We start from the raw sequence: 12,594 nt of genomic DNA, 5'->3' as shown, positions 1-12,594 counted from the left end.
GGGCGGGTCAAAATCTAGTTGTTTTTAATTTAGAAAATAATGTAATTCTGTATAAAGAATGAAAATAAGGAAAATACGAATATTAAAAGAGAAAAAGAACAAATGAATAAAGTAAAAAAAATTGAGAAAGCGAGTGGAAACTTTTACTTTTCCACTAATCTTAAATATATATAAAAATTATTTAGATAATTTTATTTAAGATTGCAGATGATATACATTTTAATTTTATAAACCAATGATAAGCTTGCAGATGATATACGCTTAAATATGATCCATAATAATTAAGATTGATCTTGTTTAATATAGTTTTGAACATATACTTAAAAAAAATTCAAACAAAAAGGCTTGAAGATTAATCTTCAGTAACTTTAGAACTCTTCTTACAACATTTATCACGCAACAGCAATATACTCCTCTGCATTCACTTGATATTGCGTCTTCTTCTGCTTCTTGAAAGCATTTGTCTTGCTCTGAAACCAAAACATCAGATCATCAACAACAAACAACTAACTCTGCACCAATTCCTCTCGATAAAACAAATTTCATTACCTTTAAGGATTGTGTTAACTCTGTTAAATCTTTCTTGCCCTCCTCAGATTTGTTTGAGTTGTTGCTGTTCTGAGTAGGTTCCTGCAATTAAAAGTGCAAGGAGTAGTGTTAGAAACTAGTAGTAGAGAAAGAAAGAGAGAGAGTCTCCAGTTTTGATATTGTGACAACAAAGGCAGAAGAGAGAGAGACCTCAGGTGGGCGGAATGATTCATCTCTCTTTCTTTTCTTCTCTGCACTCTTCTCTGTCTGTTTCTCTTGCTTCTCCTGCCACTTCTTCTCTGACTTCTTGTTCTCATTCATGAAGTATTCCCCAGACTCCAATTGCATATCAATCTAGAAAAAAATATGCAACAAGGTCAAGAAAAAAAGGAAACCAAAAGCAGATGAACCATTATCATCAAAAGCTGAAATTAGAAGCAAGTTTTCTTGCCTTGCTCTGCGGCTGAGCAGGAGGGAACGGTGTATATGTCTTCTTCTCCTTGCTTTTCGGCTTCTTTTGCTGAACATTATTCCTGAGAAATGAAATTTGAAATAGATAGATGAGCTCATGATGAGTTACTGAGAATGTCAACCGATTCAATTTTCATAAATAGAACAAAAAAGGCCCGTACTTCCTGAAAGTAGGAAGAAATCTATCCCAGCTTTCAGTTGCAAGCGATGGATCCTTTGCCAGTTCCCTTTTCATCATTAGGTTCTGCATAACCAAGTGCAGAAGCATATAAACCAATTAGACATAGGCTAAGAGACAAAGCTTCTCAAACACCTTCCCGCGAGAGTACAAGTGAAACACAAAGAACCAACAGTAATAGAGAAAATATTTCATGCACACCTTTATCTGATATACCGGATGAATTTCATTACGTAGGCACTCTTCCACAACTCTTCGGACTTGTTTTAGACCTTTAAAAGAACCCATTGCGGCTACAGTACTTCCCTGTTACATGCAGATTAACCCCCAGGGAATTAAGAAGATATCAAACACCCTAAGAGAATATAAACGTACAAAAGAAGTGAGACATTAGCAATAGAAGAGAAAAAAAACACAATTACCTGAACTATAATGTAACAGTCGGTTAATATTTCCATCGCCTGCAAGAAACCAAAATCATTAAAGCCTCAAAGCAAAACGCAAACACAAGATAGTCCATGTACGTACTCACTATTCACCATGACTATCTCTAAACATATGCATTAACCATAGGACTTAAAAACCAGATAGATAACACACCTTCAAGGTAGAAGAATTAGGACCCAGAAGCCGCTGCCTTCTTTTGACAAATCTTGCCTGAAATTAAACGTATTAAAGAATTTTAGTGGCCGTAGTAAAAAAGGAATGTCCTTAGATACATCAAAATGCAAGCACAACAGTAAGTGTGATCCAGCTTAGATATGATATTTGGTCTCTTAGACTAAGTACCTTATTCCGAACCAAGTTTCCAATCTTGATGATATCGCATTGCACTTCATCTTCCAGAATCTTGATTGCCTAATGAAGAAGCATAAAACTCAAAAAAATCAGAAAGTTAAAACACTTTCAATGTCCCCTAAACAGAGTCAAGTCACAGCCTTTTTCTCCACAATCTTCAGTACAAAAGAGATAAAGAGCATTTCAATTCTAGCTATAGCAGTAGCTTGAAGTGTGAAACAACATATACCTGAGGAGCAGGAACACTTCTCGAAAGAAGCTTAATCAAATCCCTAGCTTTAACAACTATATAAGGATCTCTAGTCTTCCTCGTCGTCGAAACCGTCATAGACCCTTCAACCTACCACTCCAAATCACCAGATTAAACAAAAAACCCTAACAAAAAAAAATCCCCAAATCAACCACAAAAACAAAACGTTTAATTCACCAGGTTGAGTTTGCATGCGACGCCGTATTGTTTGAGAGCGGATTCGATTCTAGGCCAGGAATCCTGGAGATACTTCTCTCTGTACTGAGGAAACAGCGTGGAGAATGTGCTGACTTCGAGCATACCGGTGGGGTTCCACGCCGGATCGAACTTCTCTACTGTCCACCGGTCGATGTTTGGGTCATCGTCCCATGGCTTCGGCTTGTTGTGTTTTCCTTTGTACTTCACTTTTTGCTCTTGATTCTGGTTCTCGTTCTCGTGCTGAAGCTTCTCCTCCGTCTCCGCCATTGAATTAGAACAAACACTCTAGGGAGACGGCGGCGAAGGTTTGGCTTTTATTAGGGTTAGGGTTTATCAGCACCCCTCCTTAAATCCTTGGAGGCAAAAAAAAATTAAATTAATCCGATCAAACAAAAAAATAATTAAACCGGACCTAATTAAACAGAACCCAATTAAACCGGAGTGGTTGAATCGAAACTGGTTGTTGGCGCCTGGCGGAGATCTCGAAGTTGGCTAGATGAACTAGAGTCTCTATCTTCTTCTCCAATTCGCTCGCCCACACGCAAAAAAACCTCTCAGAGCAGAAATGATTCATCACTGCTCCATCACGAAACCTGCTCTCTCAGCTTCGATCTCGACGCACAGGCAACGTCGTTCCACTAGCTTCTTCGATTTCAGAGTCCGATGCGGATCCGGGGATGCGTCGAAGCGGACCAATGCGGTGTCCTTGTCGTCGGGGAAAGAGGATTCGTCGTTGAAGAAGAATATGATGGAGTCTGGAGTGAGAAAGAGCGAGCCTTACCCGGGGGGAATGCCAAAGATGGGTCCTTTCACGGGGAGAGATCCGAATGTGAAGAAGCCTGCTTGGTTGAGACAGAAGGCGCCGCAGGGGGAGAGGTTTCAGGAGGTGAAGGAGTCGTTGACTCGTCTCAAGCTCAACACTGTTTGTGAGGAAGCTCAGTGTCCTAATATTGGAGAGGTTTGTAGTTTCAAGTGTGTTTGGTTTTATAGAGTTGATTGATGTTGCGGTTTTGGTGTTCGAAAAGGAAAGAGAAAGGTTGTGTTATTTGCTTGTTTCTTGTTTGGGATTGTGAAATTAGCTTTTTTGATGTGTGCAGTGTTGGAATGGAGGTGGTGATGGTATAGCTACTGCAACCATCATGGTTCTTGGTGATACTTGTACTCGTGGCTGTAGGTTTTGTGCTGTCAAAACCAGTAGAAATCCTGCTCCTCCTGACCCAATGGAACCGGAGAACACTGCCAAGGCCATTACCAGTTGGGGGTGGGTGGACTCTTATCTGATTCAGTCTTTGAAATGTGGTTATATTTTTATTTTAGCTTCTTTTGAAGTCGTGTTTAGTCTGATCTTCATGTAAACTTCGAGCCTTTTCTTCCATCTCCACCTATCCAAAGGGTTCAAATGAATCTTGATTAAATAGCCACAAAAGACACAAAATCTTAAAACGCCATAAGCAGAAAAGGTGAAAGAGTTGTTAGTATAGGTGACAGATCTTTAATAGAGAGCCTCCACCAAAACAAGTATATTCCGCCTTCTTATAGAAAAAAGCAAACTTACAATTGTAGGCTGCTTAGGAGAACCGTTCTTTATTCTCTGATGCAAATCTTCACATTCCTCCTGCGTATTTTCAGAAAATCTAATAATCAATCCATAAACTACAAGGCTAGAATGTACATCAGTCCAACAATTTCTATAATGAAAGATAAGTACATCTAAGATAGCTAAAAAAATAGAAACCCGGTGAACAATATTTTCTAAGCAAATTACCTTGGAGAAATCATCGTCAGATAGCGCAGAGATAGAAACGTCTTTCACATAATTTGTAACCTGAAGGAGAAAATCATCAGTCCCAGGTTCTTTCTTCACGCCTAGATAACAGACAAAACAAAAAAGGTACAAAGAGAACTCAGCTTTCTCTACTGCAGACCAGACATCTTTAGGCATGGGACATGATCACTAAAGATGTAATTATCTTCTTGTCCATAAACACACGAACAAACCAGACTTAAATCAAAAATATACTTTCAGAAAAAATTACCTGCGACCTGAACAAGCTGATAAGGGTTGTTCTGAAGGTAATCATTAGGGTCAGACTTGATCCTCACAAAACTTCCCAACATCTTACCTTCAAAACTGTCCTGAGACTTAACCAGCTCCTGAACCAAACTCTTCCTCAAGTAGACAAGCTTGACATTCTCACTCACGATTGCAGCAAAAGCACCACCACCTCTAGGTTTCTCCCTCACAACCTTCCTTATCCTAACCACCTTCTCCGAACGGCTCACGATCTGCGCCGCCTCATCCTCGTACAGATAATCAAAATCCGCATCGTCCCGGTTCTCCTCGTAATGCTTTTCCAGTAGATCATACACTTTGATCCTCAGTATCGACTTAACCCCGAAAAGGGACATCAGCCTATCGTCGCACGTAGCTCTCTTCTTGCTCGACGAATCCACGAGACCGTTCTCGGCAATGTACCTCGAGATAGTCTCGCTGACCTCGAACCTGGAGATCTTGGTTGTTGTATCTTTGCCAATAGATTGGAGAAACTCGATGAGCTGTCTCGAACCCCATCCTACAAACTCGAACCGTTTGGGTCTCGCTTTCCTTTTCCTGGAACTGGTCAGGTTGCTGTTACCTTCTTCGACCCAAGTTATATCTCCCATTATTACACACCTCTCTTACAATACAAACTCTGTTATCACTCAAAAAAAACCTATCGAAAACACAGACTACTCTATTCGTCTAAAGTCTAGACCTTTACAAGGTGGGTGAAGCAGATGCTGTCTGTCACTGATTCTTATTACCAGAAACCGAACAAAACTCGTGTCGGGGATGGAACTATCACTTGACAAGTGGAGGAAATTTCAAAATTGGAGAGATAGGGAGAGAGAGAAGATAAAACCGCAACGAATGTAAGATGGGGGGAAAAGCACAAAAATCCGGCGGAAAACGATCGGCGAGAACCACGAATCTCCGGCGGCGACTTTTTACAGAGAATCGCCGCGACACAATCGATCGTCTTTCACTTTCTATTTGTGGAGCTAACAGAAAGTAAGAATATAAGAGAGAGAGAGAAAATATATCTTTAACCAAATAAGCGACAAAATTATTTTATAAATATTTTTTTTAAATATGTGCAGTGGGTTTCGAAATGCAAAACACACTCACTATAGAGTGGATCTATTTAAAAAAAAAAAGTTTAGCATACTTAATTTAGTTTGGTACATAATTCTCCATTGTTTTTAATTTAGAAAATAATGTAATTCTGTATAAAGAATGAAAATAAGGAAAATACGAATATTAAAAGAGAAAAAGAAACAAATGAATAAAGTAAAAAAAAATTGAGAAAGCGAGTGGTAACTTTTACTTTTCCACTAATCTTAAATATATAAAAAAATTATTTAGATAATTTCATTTAAGATTGCAGATGATATACATTTTAATTATAAACCAATGATAAGCTTGCAGATGATATACGCTTAAATATGATCCATAATAATTAAGATTGATCTTGTTTGATATAGTTTTGAACATATACTTAAAAAAAATTCAAACAAAAAGGCTTGAAGATTAATCTTCAGTAACTTTAGAACTCTTCTTACAACATTTATCACGCAACAGCAATATACTCCTCTGCATTCACTTGATATTGCGTCTTCTTCTGCTTCTTGAAAGCATTTGTCTTGCTCTGAAACCAAAACATCAGATCATCAACAACAAACAACTAACTCTGCACCAATTCCTCTCGATAAAACAAATTTCATTACCTTTAAGGATTGTGTTAACTCGGTTAAATCTTTCTTGCCCTCCTCAGATTTGTTTGAGTTGTTGCTGTTCTGAGTAGGTTCCTGCAATTAAAAGTGCAAGGAGTAGTGTTAGAAACTAGTAGTAGAGAAAGAAAGAGAGAGAGCCTCCGGTTTTGATTTTGCGACAACAAAGGCAGAAGAGAGAGACCTCAGGTGGGCGGAATGATTCATCTCTCTTTCTTTTCTTCTCTGCACTCTTCTCTGTCTGTTTCTCTTGCTTCTCCTGCCACTTCTTCTCTGACTTCTTGTTCTCATTCATGAAGTATTCCCCAGACTCCAATTGCATATCAATCTAGAAAAAAATATGCAACAAGGTCAGGGAAAAAAGGAAACCAAAAGCAGATGAACCATTATCATCAAAAGCTGAAATTAGAAGCAAGTTTTCTTGCCTTGCTCTGCGGCTGAGCAGGAGGGAACGGTGTATATGTCTTCTTCTCCTTGCTTTTCGGCTTCTTTTGCTGAACATTATTCCTGAGAAATGAAATTTGAAATAGATAGATGAGCTCATGATGAGTTACTGAGAATGTCAACCGATTCAATTTTCATAAATAGAACCAAAAAAAGCCCGTACTTCCTGAAAGTAGGAAGAAACCTATCCCAGCTTTCAGTTGCAAACGATGGATCCTTTGCCAGTTCCCTTTTCATCATTAGGTTCTGCATAACCAAGTGCAGAAGCATATAAACCAATTAGACATAGGCTAAGAGACAAAGCTTCTCAAACACCTTCCCGCGAGAGTATAAGTGAAACACAAAGAACCGACAGTAATAGAGAAAATATTTCATACACACCTTTATCTGATATACCGGATGAATTTCATTACGTAGGCACTCTTCCACAACTCTTCGGACTTGTTTTAGACCTTTAAAAGAACCCATCGCGGCTACAGTACTTCCCTGTTACATGCAGATTAAATCCCAAGGAATTAAGAAGATACCAAACACCCAAAGAGAATATAAAACGTACAAAAGAAGTGAGACATTAGCAATAGAAACAAAAAAAATAAAACGCAATTACCTGAACTAGAATGTAACAGTCGGTTAATATTTCCATCGCCTGCAAGAAAGAAACCAAAATCATTAAAGCCTCAAAAGCAAAACGCAAACACAAGAAAGTCCATGTACGTACTCACTATTCACCATGACTCTCTCTAAACATAGGCATTAACCAAAGGACTTTAAAACCGGATAGATAACACACCTTCAAGGTAGAAGAATTAGGACCCAGAAGCCGCTGCCTTCTTTTGACAAATCTTGCCTGAAATTAAACGTATTAAAGAATTTTAGTGGCCGTAGTAAAAAAGGATTGTCCTTAGATACATCAAAATGCAAGCACAACAGTAAGTGTGATCCAGCTTAGATATGATATTTGGTCTCTTAGACTAAGTACCTTATTCCGAACCAAGTTTCCAATCTTGATGATATCGCATTGCACTTCGTCTTCCAGAATCTTGATTGCCTGTAATCAAATCAATGAAGAAGCATAGAACTCAAATATCAGAAAGTTAAACACTTTCAAGGTCCCCTAAACAAAGTCAAGTCAAGTCACAGCCTTTTCTCCACAATCTTCAGTACAAAAGAGATAAAGAGTATTTCAATTCTAGCTATAGCAGTAGCTTGAAGTGTGGAACAACATATACCTGAGGAGCAGGAACACTTCTCGAAAGAAGCTTAATCAAATCCCTAGCTTTAACAACTATATAAGGATCTCTAGTCTTCCTCGTCGTCGAAACCGTCATAGACCCTTCAACCTACCACTCCAAATCACCAGATTAAACAAAAAACCCTAAAAGAAAAAATCCCCAAATCAACCACAAAAACAAAACGTTTAATTCACCAGGTTGAGTTTGCATGCGACGCCGTATTGTTTGAGAGCGGATTCGATTCTAGGCCAGGAATCCTGGAGATACTTCTCTCTGTACTGAGGAAACAGCGTGGAGAATGTGCTGACTTCGAGCATACCGGTGGGGTTCCACGCCGGCTCGAACTTCTCTACTGTCCATCGGTCGATGTTTGGGTCATCGTCCCATGGCTTAGGCTTGTTGTGTTTTCCTTTGTACTTCACTTTTTGCTCTTGATTCTGGTTCTCGTTCTCGTGCTGAAGCTTCTCCTCCGTCTCCGCCATTGAATTAGAACAAACACTCTAGGGAGACGGCGGCGAAGGTTTGGCTTTTATTAGGGTTAGGGTTTATCAGCACCCCTCCTTAAATCCTTGGAGGCAAAAAAAAATTAAATTAATCCGATCAAACAAAAAAATAATTAAACCGGACCTAATTAAACAGAACCCAATTAAACCGGAGTGGTTGAATCGAAACTGGTTGTTGGCGCCTGGCGGAGATCTCGAAGTTGGCTAGATGAACTAGAGTCTCTATCTTCTTCTCCAATTCGCTCGCCCACACGCAAAAAAACCTCTCAGAGCAGAAATGATTCATCACTGCTCCATCACGAAACCTGCTCTCTCAGCTTCGATCTCGACGCACAGGCAACGTCGTTCCACTAGCTTCTTCGATTTCAGAGTCCGATGCGGATCCGGGGATGCGTCGAAGCGGACCAATGCGGTGTCCTTGTCGTCGGGGAAAGAGGATTCGTCGTTGAAGAAGAATATGATGGAGTCTGGAGTGAGAAAGAGCGAGCCTTACCCGGGGGGAATGCCAAAGATGGGTCCTTTCACGGGGAGAGATCCGAATGTGAAGAAGCCTGCTTGGTTGAGACAGAAGGCGCCGCAGGGGGAGAGGTTTCAGGAGGTGAAGGAGTCGTTGACTCGTCTCAAGCTCAACACTGTTTGTGAGGAAGCTCAGTGTCCTAATATTGGAGAGGTTTGTAGTTTCAAGTGTGTTTGGTTTTATAGAGTTGATTGATGTTGCGGTTTTGGTGTTCGAAAAGGAAAGAGAAAGGTTGTGTTTTTTGCTTGTTTCTTGTTTGGGATTGTGAAATTAGCTTTTTTGATGTGTGCAGTGTTGGAATGGAGGTGGTGATGGTATAGCTACTGCAACCATCATGGTTCTTGGTGATACTTGTACTCGTGGCTGTAGGTTTTGTGCTGTCAAAACCAGTAGAAATCCTGCTCCTCCTGACCCAATGGAACCGGAGAACACTGCCAAGGCCATTACCAGTTGGGGGTGGGTGGACTCTTATCTGATTCAGTCTTTGAAATGTGGTTATATTTTTATTTTAGCTTCTTTTGAAGTCGTGTTTGTAATTGACCCATAATACAAAGTTAGTGTTCAGGAACAACACTTCACGTTGCTCTATTATTAATTTGGTAGAATAAACGAAGAGGGGGTCAAAACTAGGAAATGATGTCATTGCTGACTTGGAGTCTCACTAGTCACTTTTGCCTAGAATGTTTAGGTTACGGAGTCCTTATATGTCTTTGTGAATCAGTATGATATGCTCTGTTGGCTTTTCCTTTGTTACAGTGTAGACTACATAGTTATTACCAGTGTAGACCGTGACGATCTACCTGATGGTGGAAGTGGACATTTTGCACAGACTGTTAAAGCTATGAAGGTCAGTATTATGCTCTCTGTCCCATGATCTCTTAATAATACTGTTTCAAGAGTGTTTCCGAGTGATATTTTTGTTATCAATTCTGTAGAGACTTAAGCCGGATATAATGATAGAGTGTTTAACTTCTGATTTCCGTGGAGACTTGGAGGCTGTAGACTCTCTTGTTCACTCTGGATTGGACGTTTTTGCTCACAATATCGAGACTGTGAAAAGGCTCCAGCGACTTGTGAGGGATCCCAGGGCTGGGTGAGTATATTGTTCTCTTGTTACTTCATTTTCTTTTCTAAATGCTTTGCATGCACAGTTGGTTATGGCATCATTTACTTACTGAATCTCAGTTAAAACGAGACATGCAATAGTTTTCTGCATCTCTAATTGTATAAAATGTCCCCTGGGAGAATGCAGATATGAGCAGAGCATGTCGGTGTTGAAACACGCTAAGATCAGCAAACAAGGAATGATCACAAAGACTTCCATAATGCTTGGTCTTGGAGAAACAGACGAAGAGTTGAAAGAAGCAATGGCTGATCTAAGAGCGATAGATGTTGACATCCTAACACTTGGTCAGTATTTACAGGTAAAAAAGACTAACTTAGCATTTCAGACATCATTCGCAAAGAACATCAACCGACCTTTTCTTTGTTGTTCAATGCCAGCCAACCCCACTGCATTTGACGGTGAAAGAGTATGTGACGCCTGAGAAGTTTGATTTTTGGAAAACATACGGAGAATCAATTGGATTTCGCTATGTAGCAAGTGGTCCACTGGTAAAAATCAAGTTCTTACTTTGGATATCTTAAAACATTGAAGAACAAGAAAGTGATTTTTTGATTTGGATATATGTTACACTTGTGCAGGTGAGATCTTCATACAGAGCAGGAGAGCTTTTTGTCAAGACAATGGTGAAAGAAAGCTACGCCAAATCTATATTTTAATAGCAACTAGAGCTTGATATATATAATCACACGGGTGTTTTTTTTATAAAATAGACATAACATTTTTCACAAATATGCAATGATTGCACAAATATACATCCCTATGTGTGTTTATTCAACTAGTAATGTACTAGATGATAATCGGAGTGAGTTTTTTCTATGATATTTTTAAATATTATAGACAATACACATTTTGTTATCGGTAATTTTTTAGGTTTGATTAAAGGTGGCCATTCGAATATCATTTGGTTTGATTTAGTTATGTTCAATTTAGATTTTTGCGGTTTGGATTTTGACAGGTTCAATTTGGGTTTCGATAACCTATTTAATTTTTTTTAAACAATTAAAATTCATATACACTTTGAGTTTCTAAAAATCTAAAAATAAGAATAATATATAACATATAAATTTTAATAATATATACTAAAATACTTAATTTTTACATAAAAATTGGTTTAACTTAAATATTTGGATAGAAATCAATAGATATTTTAAATATTTTTGATATTGTTTATCTATTTAAAACATGTATTTTATTTGTATATATTTTCAACTATTATGAACAACTTAAAAAACATCTTATATATTTTGTATATGTCTTTAGATATTAAATTTAAAAATAATTAATATATTTAAGTATACAAATCTAGTTCTAATATACTTGGACACCCGAAATATTTTGGTTCGTATCGAATTCAGTTATGATTTTCTAAATACCAAAGTTTAGAATCAAATCAATTTTTATGATTCAATTCAACGACATTTTGGCTTTCAAATTTGGTTAAGCTTGGTATAAACTTTTGGAATTGAACCGAATAAAACTTTTTGATTTAATACAGTGAGATTTTAGCGGACCAAAATTTATTGGTTTAGAGATCGATTCTAATAGATTGATTTAGAAATCTATATAGTATTTACAAATCTGAATAAACCATACATATTTTCAAATCTAACATATGAATCTTAATTAGTATTTGCAAATCCGGAGGTTTGCCCTTATATATGAATTTTTGTATTTTTAACAAATAAATCCACACAAATCCATTTAAATACATTATGAAATCAAATCTATTAGTAAATTCATATGATTGAATTAGAATTTATAAATCATGAAACCAAAAATACATGATTTATATATGAATTTTAAAATTATAGAACCAATAGCATTGTATTTAGTTAGATCTTCAAATCCATTAAAATACACCAACTAATAACCCATTTTATCAGATTTTAATTTTGTTGTTTCATTTCAAACTGATTCATGATTCTTTTCAAACTGATTCATGATTCATTTGAATATAATTTCTTAAATCTGCAATAATGTATTTATAAATTCAACATAATATCTTTTGATTTCTACTCTAGAATTAAACTAAATAACAAATGATTAGCAAACCCATTGGTGGTGTTTTGGTACCCATTATAACATAATTTTGTAGATTTTTGTTTCTTAAATCAAAAATTTGAGTGCACAAAAAAGTGCACAAAAAAAAAAGTTGATCGAAATATTTTTCTAAAACAATGCACTAATTGAGCAGGAGATATGTTTGTAATTGATCAGCCACGAGTGGAGGAGGAAACAAGAAACCTTCACCATCAGGTTTTGATTCTTCTTTCCATCGTTTTTTAAAAGCTATATTTTGATCTTTTTGTGTTTGTAGAGTGAGCTATCTCTTGATTTTTGTGTATGAATTTGAACGAGATTATAATGCTTTCCCGCCTTGTTTTGTGTTGGACATGAACTGAGTTTGTAAACAAGTTCTTAGAGCTAAAATATAAAGGATGATGGATTATTAAGAGTATTTGCTGCTTAGATCTTGTTTATGTTTTAGATTAGCTTTATAGACTGAGTGATTTGTGTTCATCAGGAACAAAAACAGTTCTATCATCTGGTTTTTTATAGATTGAATGAATCTACTACA

General features: G+C 37.4%; 5 protein-coding genes across 5 annotated transcripts; 2 read left to right on the top strand and 3 right to left on the bottom strand.

Moving 5' to 3' along the window:
- Positions 1-256: 256 nt before the first annotated feature.
- On the bottom strand, positions 257-2,747 carry LOC108827884 (KRR1 small subunit processome component homolog). The gene is made up of 11 exons (XM_018601399.2): positions 2,403-2,747; positions 2,205-2,315; positions 1,967-2,035; positions 1,778-1,834; positions 1,600-1,638; positions 1,379-1,483; positions 1,161-1,243; positions 980-1,061; positions 739-882; positions 550-630; positions 257-470 (listed from the first exon to the last, which is right to left on the bottom strand). Exons 1-11 carry the CDS (start codon positions 2,688-2,690, stop codon positions 393-395), a joined length of 1,137 nt encoding a protein of 378 aa, XP_018456901.2. The 5' UTR covers positions 2,691-2,747; the 3' UTR covers positions 257-392.
- Positions 2,748-2,988: 241 nt separating this feature from the next.
- Positions 2,989-3,716, top strand: LOC130508655 (lipoyl synthase, chloroplastic-like). The gene is made up of 3 exons (XM_057004267.1): positions 2,989-3,381; positions 3,521-3,597; positions 3,710-3,716. Exons 1-3 carry the CDS (start codon positions 2,989-2,991, stop codon positions 3,714-3,716), a joined length of 477 nt encoding a protein of 158 aa, XP_056860247.1.
- A 20-nt stretch (positions 3,717-3,736) lies between these two features.
- Positions 3,737-5,490, bottom strand: LOC130508654 (uncharacterized protein At5g08430-like). Its single transcript, XM_057004266.1, has 4 exons — positions 4,460-5,490; positions 4,189-4,289; positions 3,979-4,038; positions 3,737-3,805 (listed from the first exon to the last, which is right to left on the bottom strand). The coding sequence occupies exons 1-4, from the start codon at positions 5,085-5,087 to the stop codon at positions 3,737-3,739; spliced, it is 858 nt and encodes a 285-aa protein (XP_056860246.1). The 5' UTR covers positions 5,088-5,490.
- A 408-nt stretch (positions 5,491-5,898) lies between these two features.
- LOC130507938 (KRR1 small subunit processome component homolog) lies at positions 5,899-8,452 on the bottom strand. The gene is made up of 11 exons (XM_057002789.1): positions 8,065-8,452; positions 7,868-7,978; positions 7,618-7,686; positions 7,429-7,485; positions 7,246-7,284; positions 7,020-7,124; positions 6,802-6,884; positions 6,620-6,701; positions 6,379-6,522; positions 6,192-6,272; positions 5,899-6,112 (listed from the first exon to the last, which is right to left on the bottom strand). Exons 1-11 carry the CDS (start codon positions 8,350-8,352, stop codon positions 6,035-6,037), a joined length of 1,137 nt encoding a protein of 378 aa, XP_056858769.1. The 5' UTR covers positions 8,353-8,452; the 3' UTR covers positions 5,899-6,034.
- A 134-nt stretch (positions 8,453-8,586) lies between these two features.
- Positions 8,587-10,857, top strand: LOC108821906 (lipoyl synthase, chloroplastic). The gene is made up of 7 exons (XM_018594902.2): positions 8,587-9,043; positions 9,183-9,346; positions 9,647-9,737; positions 9,826-9,983; positions 10,143-10,314; positions 10,394-10,504; positions 10,595-10,857. The coding sequence occupies exons 1-7, from the start codon at positions 8,651-8,653 to the stop codon at positions 10,670-10,672; spliced, it is 1,167 nt and encodes a 388-aa protein (XP_018450404.1). The 5' UTR covers positions 8,587-8,650; the 3' UTR covers positions 10,673-10,857.
- Positions 10,858-12,594: the final 1,737 nt, after the last annotated feature.

The sequence above is a fragment of the Raphanus sativus genome, chromosome 2 (genome assembly GCF_000801105.2).
Source record: "Raphanus sativus cultivar WK10039 chromosome 2, ASM80110v3, whole genome shotgun sequence".
Lineage (NCBI taxonomy): Eukaryota > Viridiplantae > Streptophyta > Magnoliopsida > Brassicales > Brassicaceae > Raphanus > Raphanus sativus.
This window is presented reverse-complemented; position numbering and strand designations above follow the sequence as displayed.